Genomic DNA, 17,278 nt, shown 5'->3' on the forward strand with positions numbered 1-17,278 from the left:
CTTTACCTCTTATTATTCTTGTGGGCTTGCTGACCATTATTCCTGCCATTATGCCTTGTTGGGCTTGCTTTACTATTTTCTTTTCCCATTTTCTTCTCCCATTTTCTTCATATTGTTGCGCTTCTTCTACTATTGGGCCCTTTGTCAAAAAGTGGGTATCAACAAGTAGTTAGTAGTATTAGTTAATGAATGTTACCGCTAAAAGTAGAGCTTAGTAGTTAGTAGTTAGTGCTGCTTACTTACTAATGTAGTCTGTGTAGACACTAGACACTAGATGCTTTAGGCCCTATTTGGTTCTCACATCACTCATATCTCTCTTTTCATATCTCAATTTTCATTACACAAAACACATTTTCATATCTCATATTCTCTACTTTTTTTTTTTCTTAACTCATTCAATAATGTGTTTGGCTCAAATATTTGAGTTTCATTTTCAGCTTAAAACCCAACTTTAACTCAAAAATTGTGGAGCCCACATGCCTGTCTGTTTAGAACGATAACAGTACAACCTGCGAAAATTTTCTCTTGGCACCCTCTTCTCTCATTTTTCTCTGAAACTTCTTCTTCTTTCATTTCTCTCTACCCCATGCATCAGAAGAAAGAAGCTAACCCAAACCCACGAACCCAGCTCATAAACATAGAGATTTTAGGTAACAAAAACAATCCTAACCCAAACACAAATGAAGGATAAAAACAACAAACATAAACCCACAAATAGCCAAATCAGAACCCACGGATACAAATCTCATAAACATACATACATAAACCCGCAAATACCCAAATCAAAGTTTCATTTTATAAATCCTCAAATCTAAATCAACCAAATCTCGAAGCCCATAAACGACCAGCAATAGGGAGAGGGATTTTCGGCCATAGGTAAAGAAAAAACAAGAAAAAAAGAAAAGAAATAGAGATAGTGGAGAGAGGAACTTGAAGGCTTCAACCTTGAGGTTTTGATTTAGAGAGGATGAGGAGAGGGACGGGTTAGAAGAAGTTAGGCGAGGAAGAAAGAGAGCAGTTGGCGTGAAGAGAAGAAGAAAGAAAGAGTGAATCAGGCTTGAAGAGAAGAAAGAAAGAAAGAAAAAAGAAAAGAAAAGAAGAAACAGATAAGCAAACGTGAAGAGAAGAAGAAAGAAAGAACGAATAAGAACAAAAAAGAAAAGAAATAGAGCTGGTGATTAGACAAGACATTAAGTGCCGGTTTGGATCGAGCTAAAAGTCAAGTCTGCGTTTTACGTTTTGCGATTTACTTTTTTTTTTTTTTTTTTTTTTTTTTTTTTTTTTTCTGTACCATTTCTGCTTTAGGGGGACAAGAGTACTGTTCACGTACTATTAAGCACTGTTTATACACTGTTTGGCACTGTTTACAGGTTAAAAAATATTAAAAATGGATCTCACGATATTATTCACATATTTAAAAATAATTTTGCTACAGTGTTTTCAGTTTTCAGTTTTCAGGTTTTAGTTTCAGCAACAATAAGTTCAATCCAAACGGACCCTAAGCAGTGGGTCCCATTTAGAGAATGAAATTACAATATTGCCACAAAACTCATATTTCACTTGTTTCCGAATTTGTTCGCTCATATCTCAAAAAACTGAGACTGCGTTAAGTGTTTGATAAATCATCTGAACAAACTTTGTATCCGCGGGGCCACCGATTTTGGGTTATGAGTTATAATAAAACTGAGATATGTTAACTCAGTATACCAAAATCCAAACAAGGCCTTAGGCTTTGCTTTTCTTTTGTATTTTTTTTCCCATTAATTTAATCCTTTATTTTTTTTTTAATAACTAGGGGGCACAACACACAAGTTGATTGTGCATTTGATGATAATGTTATGCACCTAGAAGCAGTCTAGCACACATATGGTATTTAAATATTTTTTAGGGAAAAAAAAATGTTAACAAACGGGCAGGCCGCAGGACAGGTTGTGTTGGCCTGCAAAAAAAAGGGGCAGATTGTGGGTTGGCCCATACTTAATTTAGGCCCAAAAAATCAGGTTTGGGCCAAGCCAAGACGGATAGGTTCAGGCCGGGCTAACAAATTTCAACCTGTTTTGCCACGTTTTACTCAAAATTGGTGAAAAATAAAATGTCACCCTCACATGGCCCATTTGATATACACACACGTAGTCTAGAGTGAAAAGCATGGTAGATAGCTAGACAAGACCTCAAGGGTAAATAGTCCACTTTATGCTCATCTATCCCATCCTGGAAGTTTATGATACATCAAAAATTGGAAAAGAAAGCTTTAATTTTCTCTATGAACGCGCCTTCAGCAATGATTTTGAAACTTCAGTTGTAAGTGTCCTGAACTACTTCAAAGAATGGGGAAAAATGCATAATTTCAAAAGCTTTTGTTTCTATACACATTTCTGTCCTGCAAAGTGGAGAAATAAATTATAAACATAGATAAAAGCAACACAAGCCTTTCTAAACCTCAGGTAAGCTAGCACCGTTTTTTAGTAATCTAATTCCTGTATCTGATGAGGGCTTATGGAAGCAAATACTGCCGCAAATTTTTGGTTCTCTTTTTGTTCTTCAGTTTACGGAATGCACACGACTCAATCTGCCTAATTCTCTCTCTACTTACACCCATAGACTCCCCTATCTCTTGCAACGTCTTCATCCTTCCGTCATCCATTCCAAACCTCCATCTGATGACCTGCTTCTCTCTTGGATTAAGACTGTCTAGTACTTTTTCCAGGTCCTGCTTCATGAACTGCTTTAACAGCAGTTCTTCTGCTGTCTCTGCTTCGGGGTCTGATATTATTTCCTGGGGCGAAAGGCATATGAACCCATTAGAAAACTAAAAATATGTGATGCAATTTCTTAGCAAAAAATATGCAAAAATCTAGAAGGCGACAAAATTTTGGACAAAAGGTGCTGGCCTAAGGGTGAAGGGGAGGAAGAATAGGACAGACCGAAGGTTTAAGATTCTGGTTGATGCCAATCTTCTGATCCAGAGATCTAGGAGCTTTTGGAGTCAGTAATACAGATGTAAGCCTCTTCATTGTCAGCCCTGTTGCCTCTGCAACTTCTTTATCATCAGGATATCTTCCATTTTCACTATACAATTGTTTTCTAGCCTCCTTCACTCTGTATGTTGCTTCCACCATGTGAAACTGTTTATACAAAAATAACAATTGAAAGAATGCAAATATTATGCTCACACATCTAAAACTAACACTATTAGTTTGTAAAAGTAAGAATAATTGAAACATGAAAGGAAATCTCACAGGTAACCGAATTGTCCTGGACTGATCAGAAAGAGACTTCCGAACTGACTGTTTAATCCACCAGTGAGCATAGGTTGAGAACTTAAAACCCTTTGAAGCATCAAACTTCTCTGCACCTCTTACAAGACCTCGACATCCTTCCTGCAAGTCAATGAGCGAGATTTGACTGTTAAAATTTAAAGGCATCAAGGCTGGCAGATTATACAAAATATTCATATTTTTTCCTTTATGAGGATTTTTACATTAGATTATGCAATTAATTCCTTTGGCTGCATATAAAAGAAAGAAAAATACCTGAACAAGATCTTGGAGATTCATCCCAACTCCCTGATAATTTTTTGCAATTGATATAACAAGCCGTATGTTGCTTTTAATCATTCTGTCTTTGCATTGAATACCATAGTTTAAGCGCTCCCTCAGGGTTTTTGAATCAACTCCTGCAGCTGCGGCCCATTGTGCAAAGGTGGGCTGACCACCACATCGCTCAGTAAGCTCCTCTTGGAGCTTTTCCAGTTTCAGCATGTCCTACATTATATAGGGGGTGGCAGAGACATCAGAAGAGAATCAGAAATCAAGGAAATGAAGTGGGAAAAATATCCAAAATTCAGGACAAACATCCAAACGATATTGCTTTGTTGGTTGCTTTTAAATGTATTGGAAATAAGATGAAATGGGAACTCAATTAGTATGCTTTCAAGTTTTACTTCTAGTTGTATAACATTGCCAACACTATATTTTTTCAATAAAAATTTTAAGCCTGCACTCTTCAGATCACTTCATATGACCCTGTTTCTAGTAACAATCATTTGAATAGATACCAATCAAAATAAGGGTGGATCTTTTATAGATAAGGGTGAAACATATATCCTGAGCTGAAAAGTAATTCTCAAACTAATTGGAATCACACCTGTATTCCTTCAGACAACTCTAGTTCTTCGGTTGCAGTAAGAAGCTTAGAACTGCTGGTTGTTGCTCTCAAGTAACGCAATGGATCATAATAGTCTACATCTTGTAAAGAAGCACGCTTTTTCCGGCTGGTAGAACCAGGCTTCACAGACACAACATTGGCAGCAGCCTTATCTGCCGCTCTGGCTCTTCTAGCCTTTCGTTCTGTTTGGCGTCTAGATCTTACAGCTTTACTCTTGGATAGTTGCTCTTGCAGAGCTTCAAGTTCTTCATGGGTTGGCTCCACATCATCAGACTCTTCTGCAACATATTGCTCAGAATGGTCTCCCAAAACTCCAGCTTCAGCTTCCACCAGATCTACTGTACCAGCTCGATCAGTTTTCATGAGCTGAACCCATTGGAAATGTAAAGCATCAGCTTCAGGAGAAATCGGCGACACACTATCTGCTTTTGCAGAGTTACTATTTTTAACTATTAGGGCCGCATCCTTTGCAACCTTGAGAGCTGCTTTTGCAAGAGTAACAGCTTCAGCGGCAGCAGCAGCTATCACAGCCTCTTCACTTGTAAGAAGCGTTTCTGTTGCTAATGTTGCTTCAAATTTCACCTGAAGATAAAACAACAAAGCTACATGATATATGTAGTGACTATTTTGAAAGTGTTGTTTAAAATTTCTATCAGAATCAGATTAGTTAATTTTTGAGTTCAAGATTAACTACAGAAGGATGCTAGTTAATGGGCAACTAAAAAATTATATCAAAATGGTAAGAAAATCTAGCCACATAGCAATGAATGAAATTCATTCAAAACAAGTGTTTTGGGAACAGTATTTCTCCAAAACCAGGCTGAGAGATGGTGGGCTATTTGCTACAAATACCATTACAATATGACTGAAAAATGTCAACTTGGTTAAAGGTTAAGACCAAATGCACATCTTAAAACCAAAAACAAAATATGCACCAATGTTTGAACAACTGCATTTCAAAATCATCATCATATATAAGAAGTAACTCATGTAAGTTTATACCCAGATAAAGTAAAATTAAATATAAAAATATTCTTTCAATGTGCAATCCAGAAAATTTCCAACATAGTCCAAATTCCCAATCTTCAATAATAACTTATACCAAAATGAACAACTCTGACCTCTGCAGGTGGACGGGTTGCCCCCGTGTATGTCCATGGTCTGTTTTCAGTGACTGAGTCAGAATTAGTTTCTAAAGAAGGTAATCTCAGCTTCTCCATATTAAGTAATGTAGTAGTTCCTGTGGATGTTGAAGGTGCTGCAGTGGATAAAATACATTTTGCTCCCGAAAAAATAGGCTCTCTAGTTTTTGCTGCATGTTCCAACCAATTGATCATGACCAAAATAATGACAATAAGATCTATGACTCAATATGCCAGCTAAAAACATCAGAAGCCAATAAAACCTTTGCTGTATTCTGTCCAGTAAGTCTGACCCTTTGCCAACAGCTTTAAGACATTTTATGCTATTAAATATGATTGATGAATATAAAGAATTACATTTAAACGCAACTCAGCAAACTATGTTGAAGAATCTTGAAGGAAAATCATTTAACAGAAAGCCTACATGATATAGAGGCTATATTCCAAATCAATATGTTTGAGAACAGAAACATTGGGCACTCAAATTTTTTTTTTTTAAAAAGGTACTGTACATATTTATATATCTCTTATTCCCAGCTAAAACTGAAAGCATAATATAATTGAGGGTTGAACCCAGATCAAACTTTGTAAACGGTACATGGCCCATCAAGCTAGATATTGGGAAGCAAAGGAGCTAGATAACTAGGATAAGGAACTTTACAGAAAGTCCACTACTTGATATAGACACAATTTATTTAATAACTACTCCTGGTAATGCACTGTGCTTTTGAATCATTGATAAAGAGCAGTTGACTGTAATTACAAACAAGATTGCTGGCATCTATGTAGTAATCCAAAGTGAGAGAATAGATTGACAATATGAGAAATAATAAGGTAATCGCCTTAGCAACAGTAGACTAGCCACCAAATGCTATTTTGCTGGATGCTCGCTTCTGTCAGTATAGTGATAGATCAATTATTTTCAAGTGTAATAAATATATTTTATACAGATTAAAACATTTTTTATAAAATATTATCTGGTATTGTTAACCATCTTAACTATTTGTTTATAACAAATTGTCATACTTCAATATGGTTTAGCTCAATAGTAACATTGTACAACTTACTTAGTACAGCTTTGCACAACTTACTAAAATCTTCAGTTACAAAAGTAATAATACATATAATAAGTTCACAGGCCATCCCAAAAAGTTGTATTAAGGGGAAAAAAAAAACTAAGGGACCGTTTGGATTAAGGGAGAAAGAAGGGGGAGTGGAGGGTAAAGCCAAATCTACTCTACTCCCCCTCCCTCCCCCTCAATCCAAACGGACCATTAAGGAAAAAGAAAAAAGAAAGGGACAACATAGGGTAAAGCCCTAGAGCACAAGATCACCAACAACAACAACAAAAGGGAGGAAGAGAAGAAAATAACTGTTGTGAGTCTCTTTTTGTTTCCATCAAGAGATGCCAATTCATAAATTCAGATGCTGGATCTAATGAGGAAGACGTCCCTTTCTCTTTTCATTTTTAAAATTCCAATTAAAATTATGGTTAAAATATTAGTGGATGACACTACAATGCAGGATATGAATTCTGTCAGAACTATGCTCCAGAAAATTGTTATCAAATGGAATTGAACTTGTGAAAACATTTGGTTCTACTTACAAAGCTTAAAACATATCACACTTATTTATGCATTTGCACAAACTTGCCGAATGAGTTCCTCAGTCCACCAAAGCAAAATATATCTGTCCTGAGGACCAAGTCAATCTAGCAATAACTTGCTTTGATTAATTTTTTTTTTCTCATTCATGAAAAATCAACCCACATTATCAAATGCCCATAGGATGAAAGGTAATATACTTAGAAGAAATGATGACTAAAATATCATTATATTAGATTTATTGTTGTTTGACATGAACTGCCTAAGAACTATGCTCCTACTCAAATGGATTCAAACTAGTATACAAGTTAGTTTCTAATGCATTTTGTTTCACATATAAAACTTAATGTAAAAGGTAACAATTCAGGCATTCCCACAAGATTACCCAATGAGAGCCTATTGGCAACAAAGTCAAAATGGGTATCTCATGAGGTGAAACAAATCCCATTTGTGAAATTCCCAGAAACCCAATAACAGACTTCCATAAGCAAAGTGGAAAACAACATCAGTTTTGAGCTACTTAACAAATAAACAGATATAAATACAATCCACGCTAATGCTAATACATTAAAATAAGCAGAATTGGCAAGAGTGAAAAACACATTATAATGGGTGAGAGAGAAAAACTCACTGGCTTGAGAGTGAGAGTGAGTGGTAGTAATAGTGTAAGAGTGTAGAGTTCTGAATTGGGTAGAGAAGGGGTCTGGATAACACTTGAACTGTGGCAGCAAACAAGACATCCTAGTATTTGTTGTTGTTGATTATGATGTTGGTTTTTTCTGTTATTCAAAATTTGAAAGAAAAATCTGTTCCCACATAGATGGATGAGAGAGAGAAAGAGAGAGCATTTTTAGTGGCACAGGAGAGGAGAGGAGAAGAGGAACAGGAGAGAAGAGAAGAGGAGTTGTGTTGGAAATTTGATGTTTTGACGATAAAAGAACGGATAAGGAGGTGGGGGATGTCTCATGTCCGCCTGAGGACTAGGAGTGAGTGAGGAAGAGAGAGAAAGTCTAATGTCTAGCTTAGCCAGGCCAGCCCACGTTATAACGAGCCAGCCCACTTTACCATTTCCTTTCAATTTTGGACCTTTTGAGCAGCACTAATGACTTGTGAGTTGTAAATAAAAATTATAAAATAAAATAAAAGAAAAAGAAAAAAGCCAAATACAATTATTCTTTTTAAAAAAAATTTGTTTTGTATTGTGGACTTTTTTCTTCTTCTTCTTTTTTTTTTTTTGAGAAAAAGTTTTGCATTATAGACTTGTCACTGAGTTTGGGATTCAATTTGGTAATTGAAAACACATCGAAAATAATATTGTGTGATAGTTTCAAAAAAAAAAAAAATATTGTGTGATTGTGGATTTTTAAAATGGGCTTGACATTGGGGTTCATGAAAAAGAATCATCCATATTTAAAATGAATTTATTTCATAATTTATATTAAATCTTACAAATTCAAAGGTGTAGCCAACATCTTATTTAAAAATTTAAATGTTGTGAAATTCTGTATAATGTTAGATCTTATTTTGGTATTTTTACTTTTGATCACAAATGAAAAGTAACAATTTACAACTTCACATCTCCACCACCCAAGTTTCAGACCTTATTGATAACTCTAATAAGATTTTGGATGTGTGGACATGGGACCCACCTTCACAATATTTTTTTAATTATGACTCGTTTGATACATAGGAATGGAATTGTGTTTGTTGATCGTATTTATTCTTTAAAATGAAAAGTAACTATTGTTCAATGTCATTTCTATTTCCACGTGTCACATGACATAGGTTCATTGGACAAACCATATCGCATCATTAATAAGCATAAAAGACTTAGGGTTGTGCACTAAATATGTTGTAGGCTCAAAAAAGGCCCAAAAAAGAACCTTAAGCCTACATGAGATGATCCTCTATTCAAGAAAGATTCATAAAATTCTCTCAAAATATTGGACCCAAAAAAAAAAACCTTTAAGCCTACACAAGATGATCCTTTATCCAAGAAAGATTCATATATTTTCTCAAAATATTGAGCCCAAAATTCTCCATGACATAGATCGGACTTAACAACCCAAATGCCATCACGATACCATTTGGGCATAAAAAGCCCTAATCTTTTTCTACATTAATTGGGCTTAAACCCAAAAAGTCTATAATGTCACAAGATGTGTCCAAAAAGCTCGAAATTTCCTTATCTTATGGACTAGGCTTAAAGTTCATTATGTCCTTTGATTAAGATCTAAAAATTTCTCACATAAAATGGGGACTTGAAAAATTAAGTGATCATGAGATAGGCTATTTTAGGCATTGAACTTGAGGGGTATTATAATCGGTAGTTCCAAAATGAGATGGATAGAAATGGTATGGAACAAAAAGAGAGTAAGGAAGAGGAAAAAAAAAAAGGAGGAAAATGGAACAAAATGCACGAAATTTCTCTATCTTATGGATCAAGCTTAAAGCTCATTTTGTCCTTTGATTAAGACCCAAAAGTTTTTCTCACATAAATTGAGGACTTGAAAAATTAAGTGATCCACCCATGAGATAGGCTATTTTAGGCATTGAACTTGAGGGGTATTAGAACTCGATGGTTCCTAAAGGAGATGGATGGAAAGGGTGTTGAGGGTTCTTTTTACGTTTCTTATACCTTAGACATGCGTCTTGATGTTGTTGGACAACGCTTAGTCTAGGCTTTTTCTAAGTAGGAAGTTGGACTTGGCACTTCGCGAAATGGGCTCCAAAGTACCATTCTGCCGCTACCAGTTTGTGCGCAAACATTGAGTTAAGTCCAAGGGAAGACGCTACAAAGTGGATTTATCCTCAGTTTCTAACGCAGAAGGAACTTTTCTCTAGTTTCTACCATAGGACTAACTATTCTTTTGTGCAATAAAACATTCTGCTGCGCAGTAAAGCTTTTTCTTGTGCACTAAAGCTTTCTGCTATGCACTAAAGCGTTCTGCTGTGCAGTAAAACCTTCTACTGTGCAGTAAAATTTTCTGCACTTTTCTACAACGTGAATGACTACTCTTCATTTTTTATTGCAGAAATACTTTTCTTTTCTTGCACATAAACAAATCTAAAACCGAAAGAAAATACTCATCAAGCAAACGTCAGTTTACATGGCTTAGCATATTCTTAAATATATACACACATATATTCGTAAATACACTTACACACACACACACACACACACACACACACACATATATGTAAAATATATTTTATAGAACATGAGATAAAAGGTATATGTATATATACTTATGGCAGTATAATGATTAGTTCGTGTCAAAAGTAAAACACGTAATAACAAAGAAATAAGAAAGCTTTAGCAAAAAAGGTTTAGCTAGTATAATAGCTAACAAGGTAAATATAATAACAAGGTGCTACAACAGAATAACTAGTACAACAAATAAAGATACCGCAGCAGGACAATTGATGTAGTGAATGTGATAAAAAAAGTACTATAGTACAACGACTAAATACATCAGATATATGTTCTAATGAGTGAAATCAAATATATTTGCAATCGAAATAAAGTATTGAATCTTCTCATAGAATAAGTAAACCAAGAAGGAACCCAAATCCCAACTTGAACAATCTTGTCATAGGCTTTTGCCATCAAAGTTGTGCATTTTGGAGAATAGGCCTAAATGATTACTAGCTATTACTTTTAGGAGACTTCAAAGAGTGAGTTTGCTAAGAGAGAGGGAAAAGATGGTCTATTGATGAATGCTCTAATTTCTGCCGTGTTTTCTCTCCTTTTTACCACTTTCTTTCTTTCTCTTTGTTATTTTTGCCATCAAAGTTGTGCATTTTGGAGAATAGGCCTAAATGATTACTAGCTATCACTTTTAGGAGACTTCAAAGAGTGAGTTTGCTAAGAGAGATGGAAAAGATGGTCTATTGATGCATGCTCCTATTTCTACTGTGTTTTCTCTCCTTTTTACCACTTTCTTTCTTTCTCTTTGTTATTTTTACTCTTAATTTCTGACTACTATCTTGCCGTGGATTGTTTTTCTCCCTTGGGTCTTTTCCCTTTTGGATCCCCCTCTCCTTGGGTGCCTCTCCTCTAAGTGCCTCCTAGGTGTTTACTGCTCTCTTTTACCATGGGTTCCTTATTTTCATTTATTGCTACCTCCCATTTTTATAGTGAGTTAATTCAATAGAATTTCTCCCTTTTACCCCTGGGGTTTCACCAACTGTTTTTGGTTTGTTGTGGGCATTCCTTCAGGACTACCCACCAACCTATTGGTTGCCAGCCACTACCACTACTTAGTACGTTTTCACTTCACCATTACTCATTTCATGACAAAATTCTATTTTGTTTGTTCTTACTGTATACCTCCACCTTTGGGTTCAAATAGATAAGGATTGAACTACTTTACCACCTACCTCTATGGCATACATCAAATGATCCTAGCCATCTACTACCTCTTTTGGATAAGATACCATCCCAGTAAGGTATATTCCTAAAAGAAGTCACGGACTCACGGCTAGAAACTAAATATAGACCCTTTTTCCTCCCATCACCAAACCACACCCTCTGAATCCCCTTGACCATGGACCCATCTCCCTTGTATTGGCTAGGTACAAGTTGGTGGTGCTTTGGCTATTGTGTGCTTGCTCCGCTATTTTCTACTTTTGTCTTATTTCATTCCCACGCTGTTTTTGCCGTAGCAGAATAGCATTGTTTCATTTTGTTGTGTGTCCTTGTCTTATTTCTTCACGCGTTTCTTGTTTTGTTTGTCATTTCCGTTGTTTTGGATTTTCTTTCCTCAACGCAATTCCTACTGCTGACACTTCCTGCTGTTCCTTGTTTTTTTTTTTTTTTTTATTGTGTTTCTTCATATTAGTTTTCACACATATTATTTTATACAAAAGGATTTGGGCATTTGTGTGCCAAATAATGTTGATTGGATCAAAAGGGTTTTGGGCCCAATTTGCCTTGATTTGCCGAAGCCATTCTGCTAAAGAACTGTATTCTATGGTAGATTTGTATTTTGCTGCAAATTTGCATTCTGCTGCAGATCGCTTTCTCTTGCATTTCTTTCTTTGGACCTTTCTTCCTCTTTGGTCTTCTTGGTGGGCCTTTGGGCCTTGCTTTTCATTAGGCTTTCCTTCATATGGGCTTTTGAGTCTTGCTTCTTATTGGGCTTTCTTCCTTATGGGCTTTTAGGTACGGATTTGCAAAAATGGGCATCAACAAAGGGTATGGAACAAAAATAGAGTAAGGAAGAGAATAAAAAAAAGGAGAAAAATGGGGGAAAAAAAAAGGGAGTGAGGAAGAGGACTGGTTGCTAGGTCCTATGTAAGTAATTAAATTCGATAGTTTCAATCTAAGACTTATTTACAAATTGCACCCTTAAAGTTTGGGGTAAATTTTATTTTGACCCATATCATTAAATACCACTTGTAAAAAGGCTCTGTATGTTTATGTCCAGTCTTGGCTTGGCATGCTAAGAGCATTGATGACTATATAGTTTAGATAGAGGAAAATCCCACCATGATTGAGTCAACTTTGATTTAAGATGTAATGTTTTTATCTTTTTCTTAATAGAGTTACGAGCTTCTCATAAATAAATAAAAAAAAATCCTGTCACATGTGCTAGTAGGTCCAATTAAATCATGCCACGTCAATTTTATTATTACATGTAACTAAATAACCTAAAAATTTTCAAAATTAAAATAATTATCTAAAATCTAATAAGATAATTACCAATCAACCAAAATTGTTCTAAGGAATTGGAGCCCAAAAATAGAAACAAAATTCTAAACTGCAAACATAAGAGCGCTCACAGCAGTGGTGCTATATTGCTATAATGCTATAATTTAGCTCCATTGATACCAAAATTACGCTCCAGCAGTGGAGCTATATCCATTTTTTTTTAGCTCCACATGAACAGTACACATCTATAGATAGATGTGTACTGTTTATGAGAGCTAAACAAAAATAATAATACTTAATTCTGGCCAGGGGATTAAAATAATACCGCTTCATTTTTTTTTTCATTCTTTTATCTATTTCTCACTTTGTGCCTCTCTCTCACTCCGTTGGAAGTCTCATCCTCTCCCCAGAACTCTCTCAAGCTCTCATCCTCTCTATCACTATGCAATCTTACCGTCCCGACCAGCCGTCCTCAAGCTCTCATCCTCTTTCTTACTCTGGCCTGACCAGCCGTCCTCAAGCTCTCATCCTCTTTCTCACTCCGGCTCGACCAGCCGTCCCAAGCCGCTCTCAAAACTCACCGTCACTCTCCTCTCTCACCATCACTCTCTCAAGCTCCCTCATTCCTCGTCACTGGCCCAACCCAGCTGTCCCAAGCCGCCAATCGCCTCAGACCCATGCCGGCAATCGCCTAATACAGAGATTTGGGTTTTTTTTTTTTGCTGTGGACTGCTGGTGCTGGTGCTGGTGCTGTTGGTGGTGGTTGTGGTTGTGGTTGTGGCTGTGGCTGAGGAAAAAGATTGGAGATTTGGGGTTTTTTTTTTTTTTTTTTCCTGGTGGTGGTGGTGGTGTTGGTGGTGGTTGTGGTTGTGGTTGTGGTTGTGGCGGTGGCTGAAGAAAAAGATTGGAGATTTGGGTTTATTTATTTATTTATTTTTTTCCTGCTGTGGACTGGTGGTGGTGGTGGTGGTGGTAGTGGTGGTGGTGATGGTGGTTGTGGCTGATGGTAGAGATGGTTATGGTTGGTGCTGTGAAAGTTTTTTTGGGTAGTGGGATATATTATTTTATTGTAGTGGTTATAATATTTTATTGTGATGTTTATATTATTTTATTGTGTTGAAAGCTAAAATAGATCCACTACTGCAGCATATGTATGCATATGTATAGGTAAAATAGATAAAGTACGTTTTAGTGGAGCTAAATAGCTAAATATTTAGCTCTACTGCTGTGGATGCTCTAATGTCATTCTATATTCCACGAGTTTAATTTAATACTCTTTGAAACTTCAAAGTTTAAGTTATTACTTTTGAAGTTGTAGGTTTTAGTATATTACTTTAAGAGAAATGCTATATAACACAATAATTTCATAATAAATTTTATGGGATAGGCTATGACTGGTGCGCCAAAAAATAATTTCATGGTTTCTTTTTATTTTTTATGAAAAGAATAGTAACATTATTAAGATAAAGATAAATTCAAAACATTTTGAGCAAAAGCCGATTCAATGATACCCTGGTTTTCATCTACCCAACTTTCATAATCATCAATCCCCTTGACATTTCAATTTAAAATATGTGCAAGTTTGTTAACCTCCCGCTTAGCATGTGAAACTTGCATGGAGTGAAAAGCCTGTAATCTATGTTGAGGGCCATTTGTGGAAGCCTAGGCAGACAGAAAGAAAGCCCAATAATGAGGGCAACAAAGAATTGACAAAATAGATAGCAAAAACCCATTAGGCCCAAGCGGCAGGAATAATGGATCACAGGCCCAACAAATAAATAAATGGGTCTTGAAGAGACAAGCGGGCTCAAAGAAGTCAGGAAAGAAAGAAATAGCATCCCATGGGCAGTGTATGAGGTAGAAAAGTGAGAAAGGGCCACCGCAGGCCCAAGGCAATGCAAACTAAGAGAGTAAGGGGTTTATGGCAGGCCCATGAACCCCAAGGATAAGAATAAGGTTATTGGGTCGGGGAAGCCCAATGAAGTTAGTAAAAAGCCTATGGGAGTGTGGAATTAGCAAACGGGTCGAGGAAGCCCAAAGAAAGCAATCGGACCGTGGATGCCCAAAGGAAAGCCCAAAGGGACATAGGAGCCCATATGTAAAAGCAAAACAGTGCTCGTGACAAGCCACTGAGAAAAGGAATAAGCGGCTGGCCCAAAAGAGGTCCAGCAGGATTAAGTTATTACGGCAGGAATAACAGTTCAACGTTGCAGGAAATAAAGAAAATTAAGAGTGGACCAAAGAAATGTAAGGTCCATCATCAGACAAAGCCCAGCTCCTGAATGGAGCGGGAAACCAAAGAAAAGCCCACATGAAAGGTCAGAAAACACAGACGGAGAGTCTCCAGATCACGGCAAACGTGTGAGCAGCAGGCAGACTCTTGGATATATCTGAAAGGGAAGCACGCGCAAGGTCTAGGCACCACCAGCCTGTACCCAGCCAATATAGGACGTGGTGGGGCCATGGGTCAGAGGTAAGAGGTAAAGGGGGTATGGTTTGGTGGTGCGGAGACAGGAAAAGATATATTTTACGACTCCTGCCCAAACCCTTTTGGGAGGTACGTCTTGTTGGGATGACAGACTACCCAAAAGAGGCAAGTTTAAGGGGGAACCGTTGGGTGCATGCCTTGAGAGTAGAGAGAGAGAGAGCATTTATACCGTAGCAGGAAAGAAGTGCTACGGTAGACTGAGAAACGAAACAAACCTGCCTTTGTCTGGCAAGGGTGAATGTCGCACAGACTTGGTGGTCGGCAAGTATGCCCAGACCAGACAAAGGCGGTTAAGGGGAAAAATGGTAAAAGATTGGTCACGACAAGCACTATAAAAGGGCCCTTGCCGTGCCCTGAGAGGAGGACCGAAAAACAGAGCATTCTGGGAGTAAAAAGAAAAACAGAGTAAAAAGAAGAGAAAAAAAGATAAGAAAGAAAACAGAGAAGAAAAGAGAGAAAATTAAGGAAAAATGAGAGGTAATACAATGGGCATGCACCAGTAGATCGGTCTCCTTCTTTCCCCCTTCAAATCCTGCTCTCTTCCAAAACGTAACAAGGACCTCTTTTGGGTAATAACCATTCAGGTCCGACTTCCTCAAAGCCATTAATCCCCACGGCAGGATCTTTTTCCTAGGAGATTATTTGCATTGAGAAGAGGCGTTCTCCCCTCTTTGGCTTTGCTTTGGTAGACTAAACTTAAAACTTGATTTATGCCCATTTGATTAGTTCGTATTATTTTCTTTCTCCTTTACTTTCTCTGTGAATGACATTATCATGACTGTAATCATGCTTTATAAGTAGGGATTACATAGCCATTTATTTAAATAGTCAGAATACTCTGTTTTAGTTATTATTAGTATATCTGCCTGTTGTAACTCGTCTGAAACAGTTCTGCTTGCCGTAAGCTTACTCCTGGTAGACAAGGCATAAGTTTGTGCACAAACCGGCCCAAGTTGAGTTACAATTGGACCGGCCCCAACTCCCTTATTCAGAAACATTCGGGCCCATTACCGTAGGAGGCAGCCCAGCCCAACACACAATACACAAAAAAGGCCCCTACAATTTATTACAAATACTAGAGATTATGTTGCTAATGGACACTTGTGGACGGCTCAATCCTCTAACTGCATTGGAGACTAGCATTGAGACACATTCGAAGTGTGCATCCCTAATGTCCACATTACAATTTCAATGGTTGGTTTAGATTAGAATCAATAACAATCTACCACATAAGATTGAGATTCATTGTAAAATTAGTGTAGACCTAACATTTTGCTAACTTTATTGTCTATTTGAAACAGTTTATTTAGTTGAAATTGAAATTTTTTTGCTGAAAGTGTAGAAAAAATGTTTAAAAAATAAGTTGTATAGTACAATGGGACTCATGAATAGTATCAAAAAGTGCTATGAGACCCATGAATAGTAGCAAAAATAAGTTAAAAGTAGAAATAAGTAGAAAAATTCAGCTCATCCCAAACGTGTGAGTCCGTTTGGGAATAGTTTATTTAGCTAAAATTGAATTTTTTTTTTTGTTGAAAGTACTGTAGGTAAAACTAAAAAGTAGCTGAAATAGTATAGTGGAATTTATGAGTAATATCAAAAAGTGCAATTGGACCCATGAATAATAGCAAAAATAAACTAAATAGTTAAAAAAAAAAAAGATTTTTTAAGCTAATGCCAAACATACTCTTAAGACTTAAAAGTTGATTAAAAAAAAAAAAAAAAAAAACTATAAAAGCCAAACAATTTTGTCAGTTAGCAACATTTCCAAACTATTTAGGAAAGTAACAACTTGAGTCTGATAGACTTGATTTTACTGTAGCAAATCGAGTTTAAGAGACTTGATTTCTGTGTGTTGGCAAAGCTGAGGTGGACTAAAAGATCCATGTAGAACTCAAGTCTTTAAGACTCGATTTCCTGTTCAACAAAAAAAGAACTACCTCTGACACCAACACCAATAGCCCAGATCAAAACTTGAAAACCTCAACAACGACATCGTTCGAGGCCACAAACTCAAACGCCATTCCTCGTCTGAATTCAATAGCCTAAGCTCAACAAGTGGAGGAAAATGAAATAGTGTTACAGCTACACAAAAGCAACGAGCTACAAAGGGTACAAAAGAGTGGGAACTTGGTGTTCTGTGGAGGAGAGGCACAAGTGTACAATTTGGAAATGTTGATGAGAGCCTTGGCGGAGTTGCTTGGGAGAGGTACTGTTGGGA

The 17,278-nt window shown here is 36.8% G+C and overlaps 1 protein-coding gene across 1 annotated transcript; it reads right to left on the bottom strand.

Moving 5' to 3' along the window:
* Nucleotides 1–2,316: 2,316 nt before the first annotated feature.
* Nucleotides 2,317–7,931, bottom strand: LOC126721694 (RNA polymerase sigma factor sigB). The gene is made up of 7 exons (XM_050424750.1): nucleotides 7,545–7,931; nucleotides 5,289–5,479; nucleotides 4,147–4,749; nucleotides 3,534–3,764; nucleotides 3,240–3,380; nucleotides 2,925–3,125; nucleotides 2,317–2,776 (listed from the first exon to the last, which is right to left on the bottom strand). The coding sequence occupies exons 1-7, from the start codon at nucleotides 7,651–7,653 to the stop codon at nucleotides 2,495–2,497; spliced, it is 1,758 nt and encodes a 585-aa protein (XP_050280707.1). The 5' UTR covers nucleotides 7,654–7,931; the 3' UTR covers nucleotides 2,317–2,494.
* Nucleotides 7,932–17,278: the final 9,347 nt, after the last annotated feature.

Source organism: Quercus robur, chromosome 4, assembly GCF_932294415.1.
Source record: "Quercus robur chromosome 4, dhQueRobu3.1, whole genome shotgun sequence".
Lineage (NCBI taxonomy): Eukaryota > Viridiplantae > Streptophyta > Magnoliopsida > Fagales > Fagaceae > Quercus > Quercus robur.

What these genes read in the sequence shown, in the direction of transcription:
- LOC126721694 (XM_050424750.1), bottom strand. Translation starts at nt 7,653, where the DNA reads ATGTCTTGTTTGCTGCCACAGTTCAAGTGTTATCCAGACCCCTTCTCT. An exon ending in TCACTCTCACTCTCAAGCCA is followed by an intron (nt 5,480 to 7,544) that starts GTGAGTTTTTCT and finishes TGGAACATGCAG; the next exon opens with CAAAAACTAGAGAGCCTATT. An exon ending in CCAGGACAATTCGGTTACCT is followed by an intron (nt 3,126 to 3,239) that starts GTGAGATTTCCT and finishes TTGTATAAACAG; the next exon opens with TTTCACATGGTGGAAGCAAC.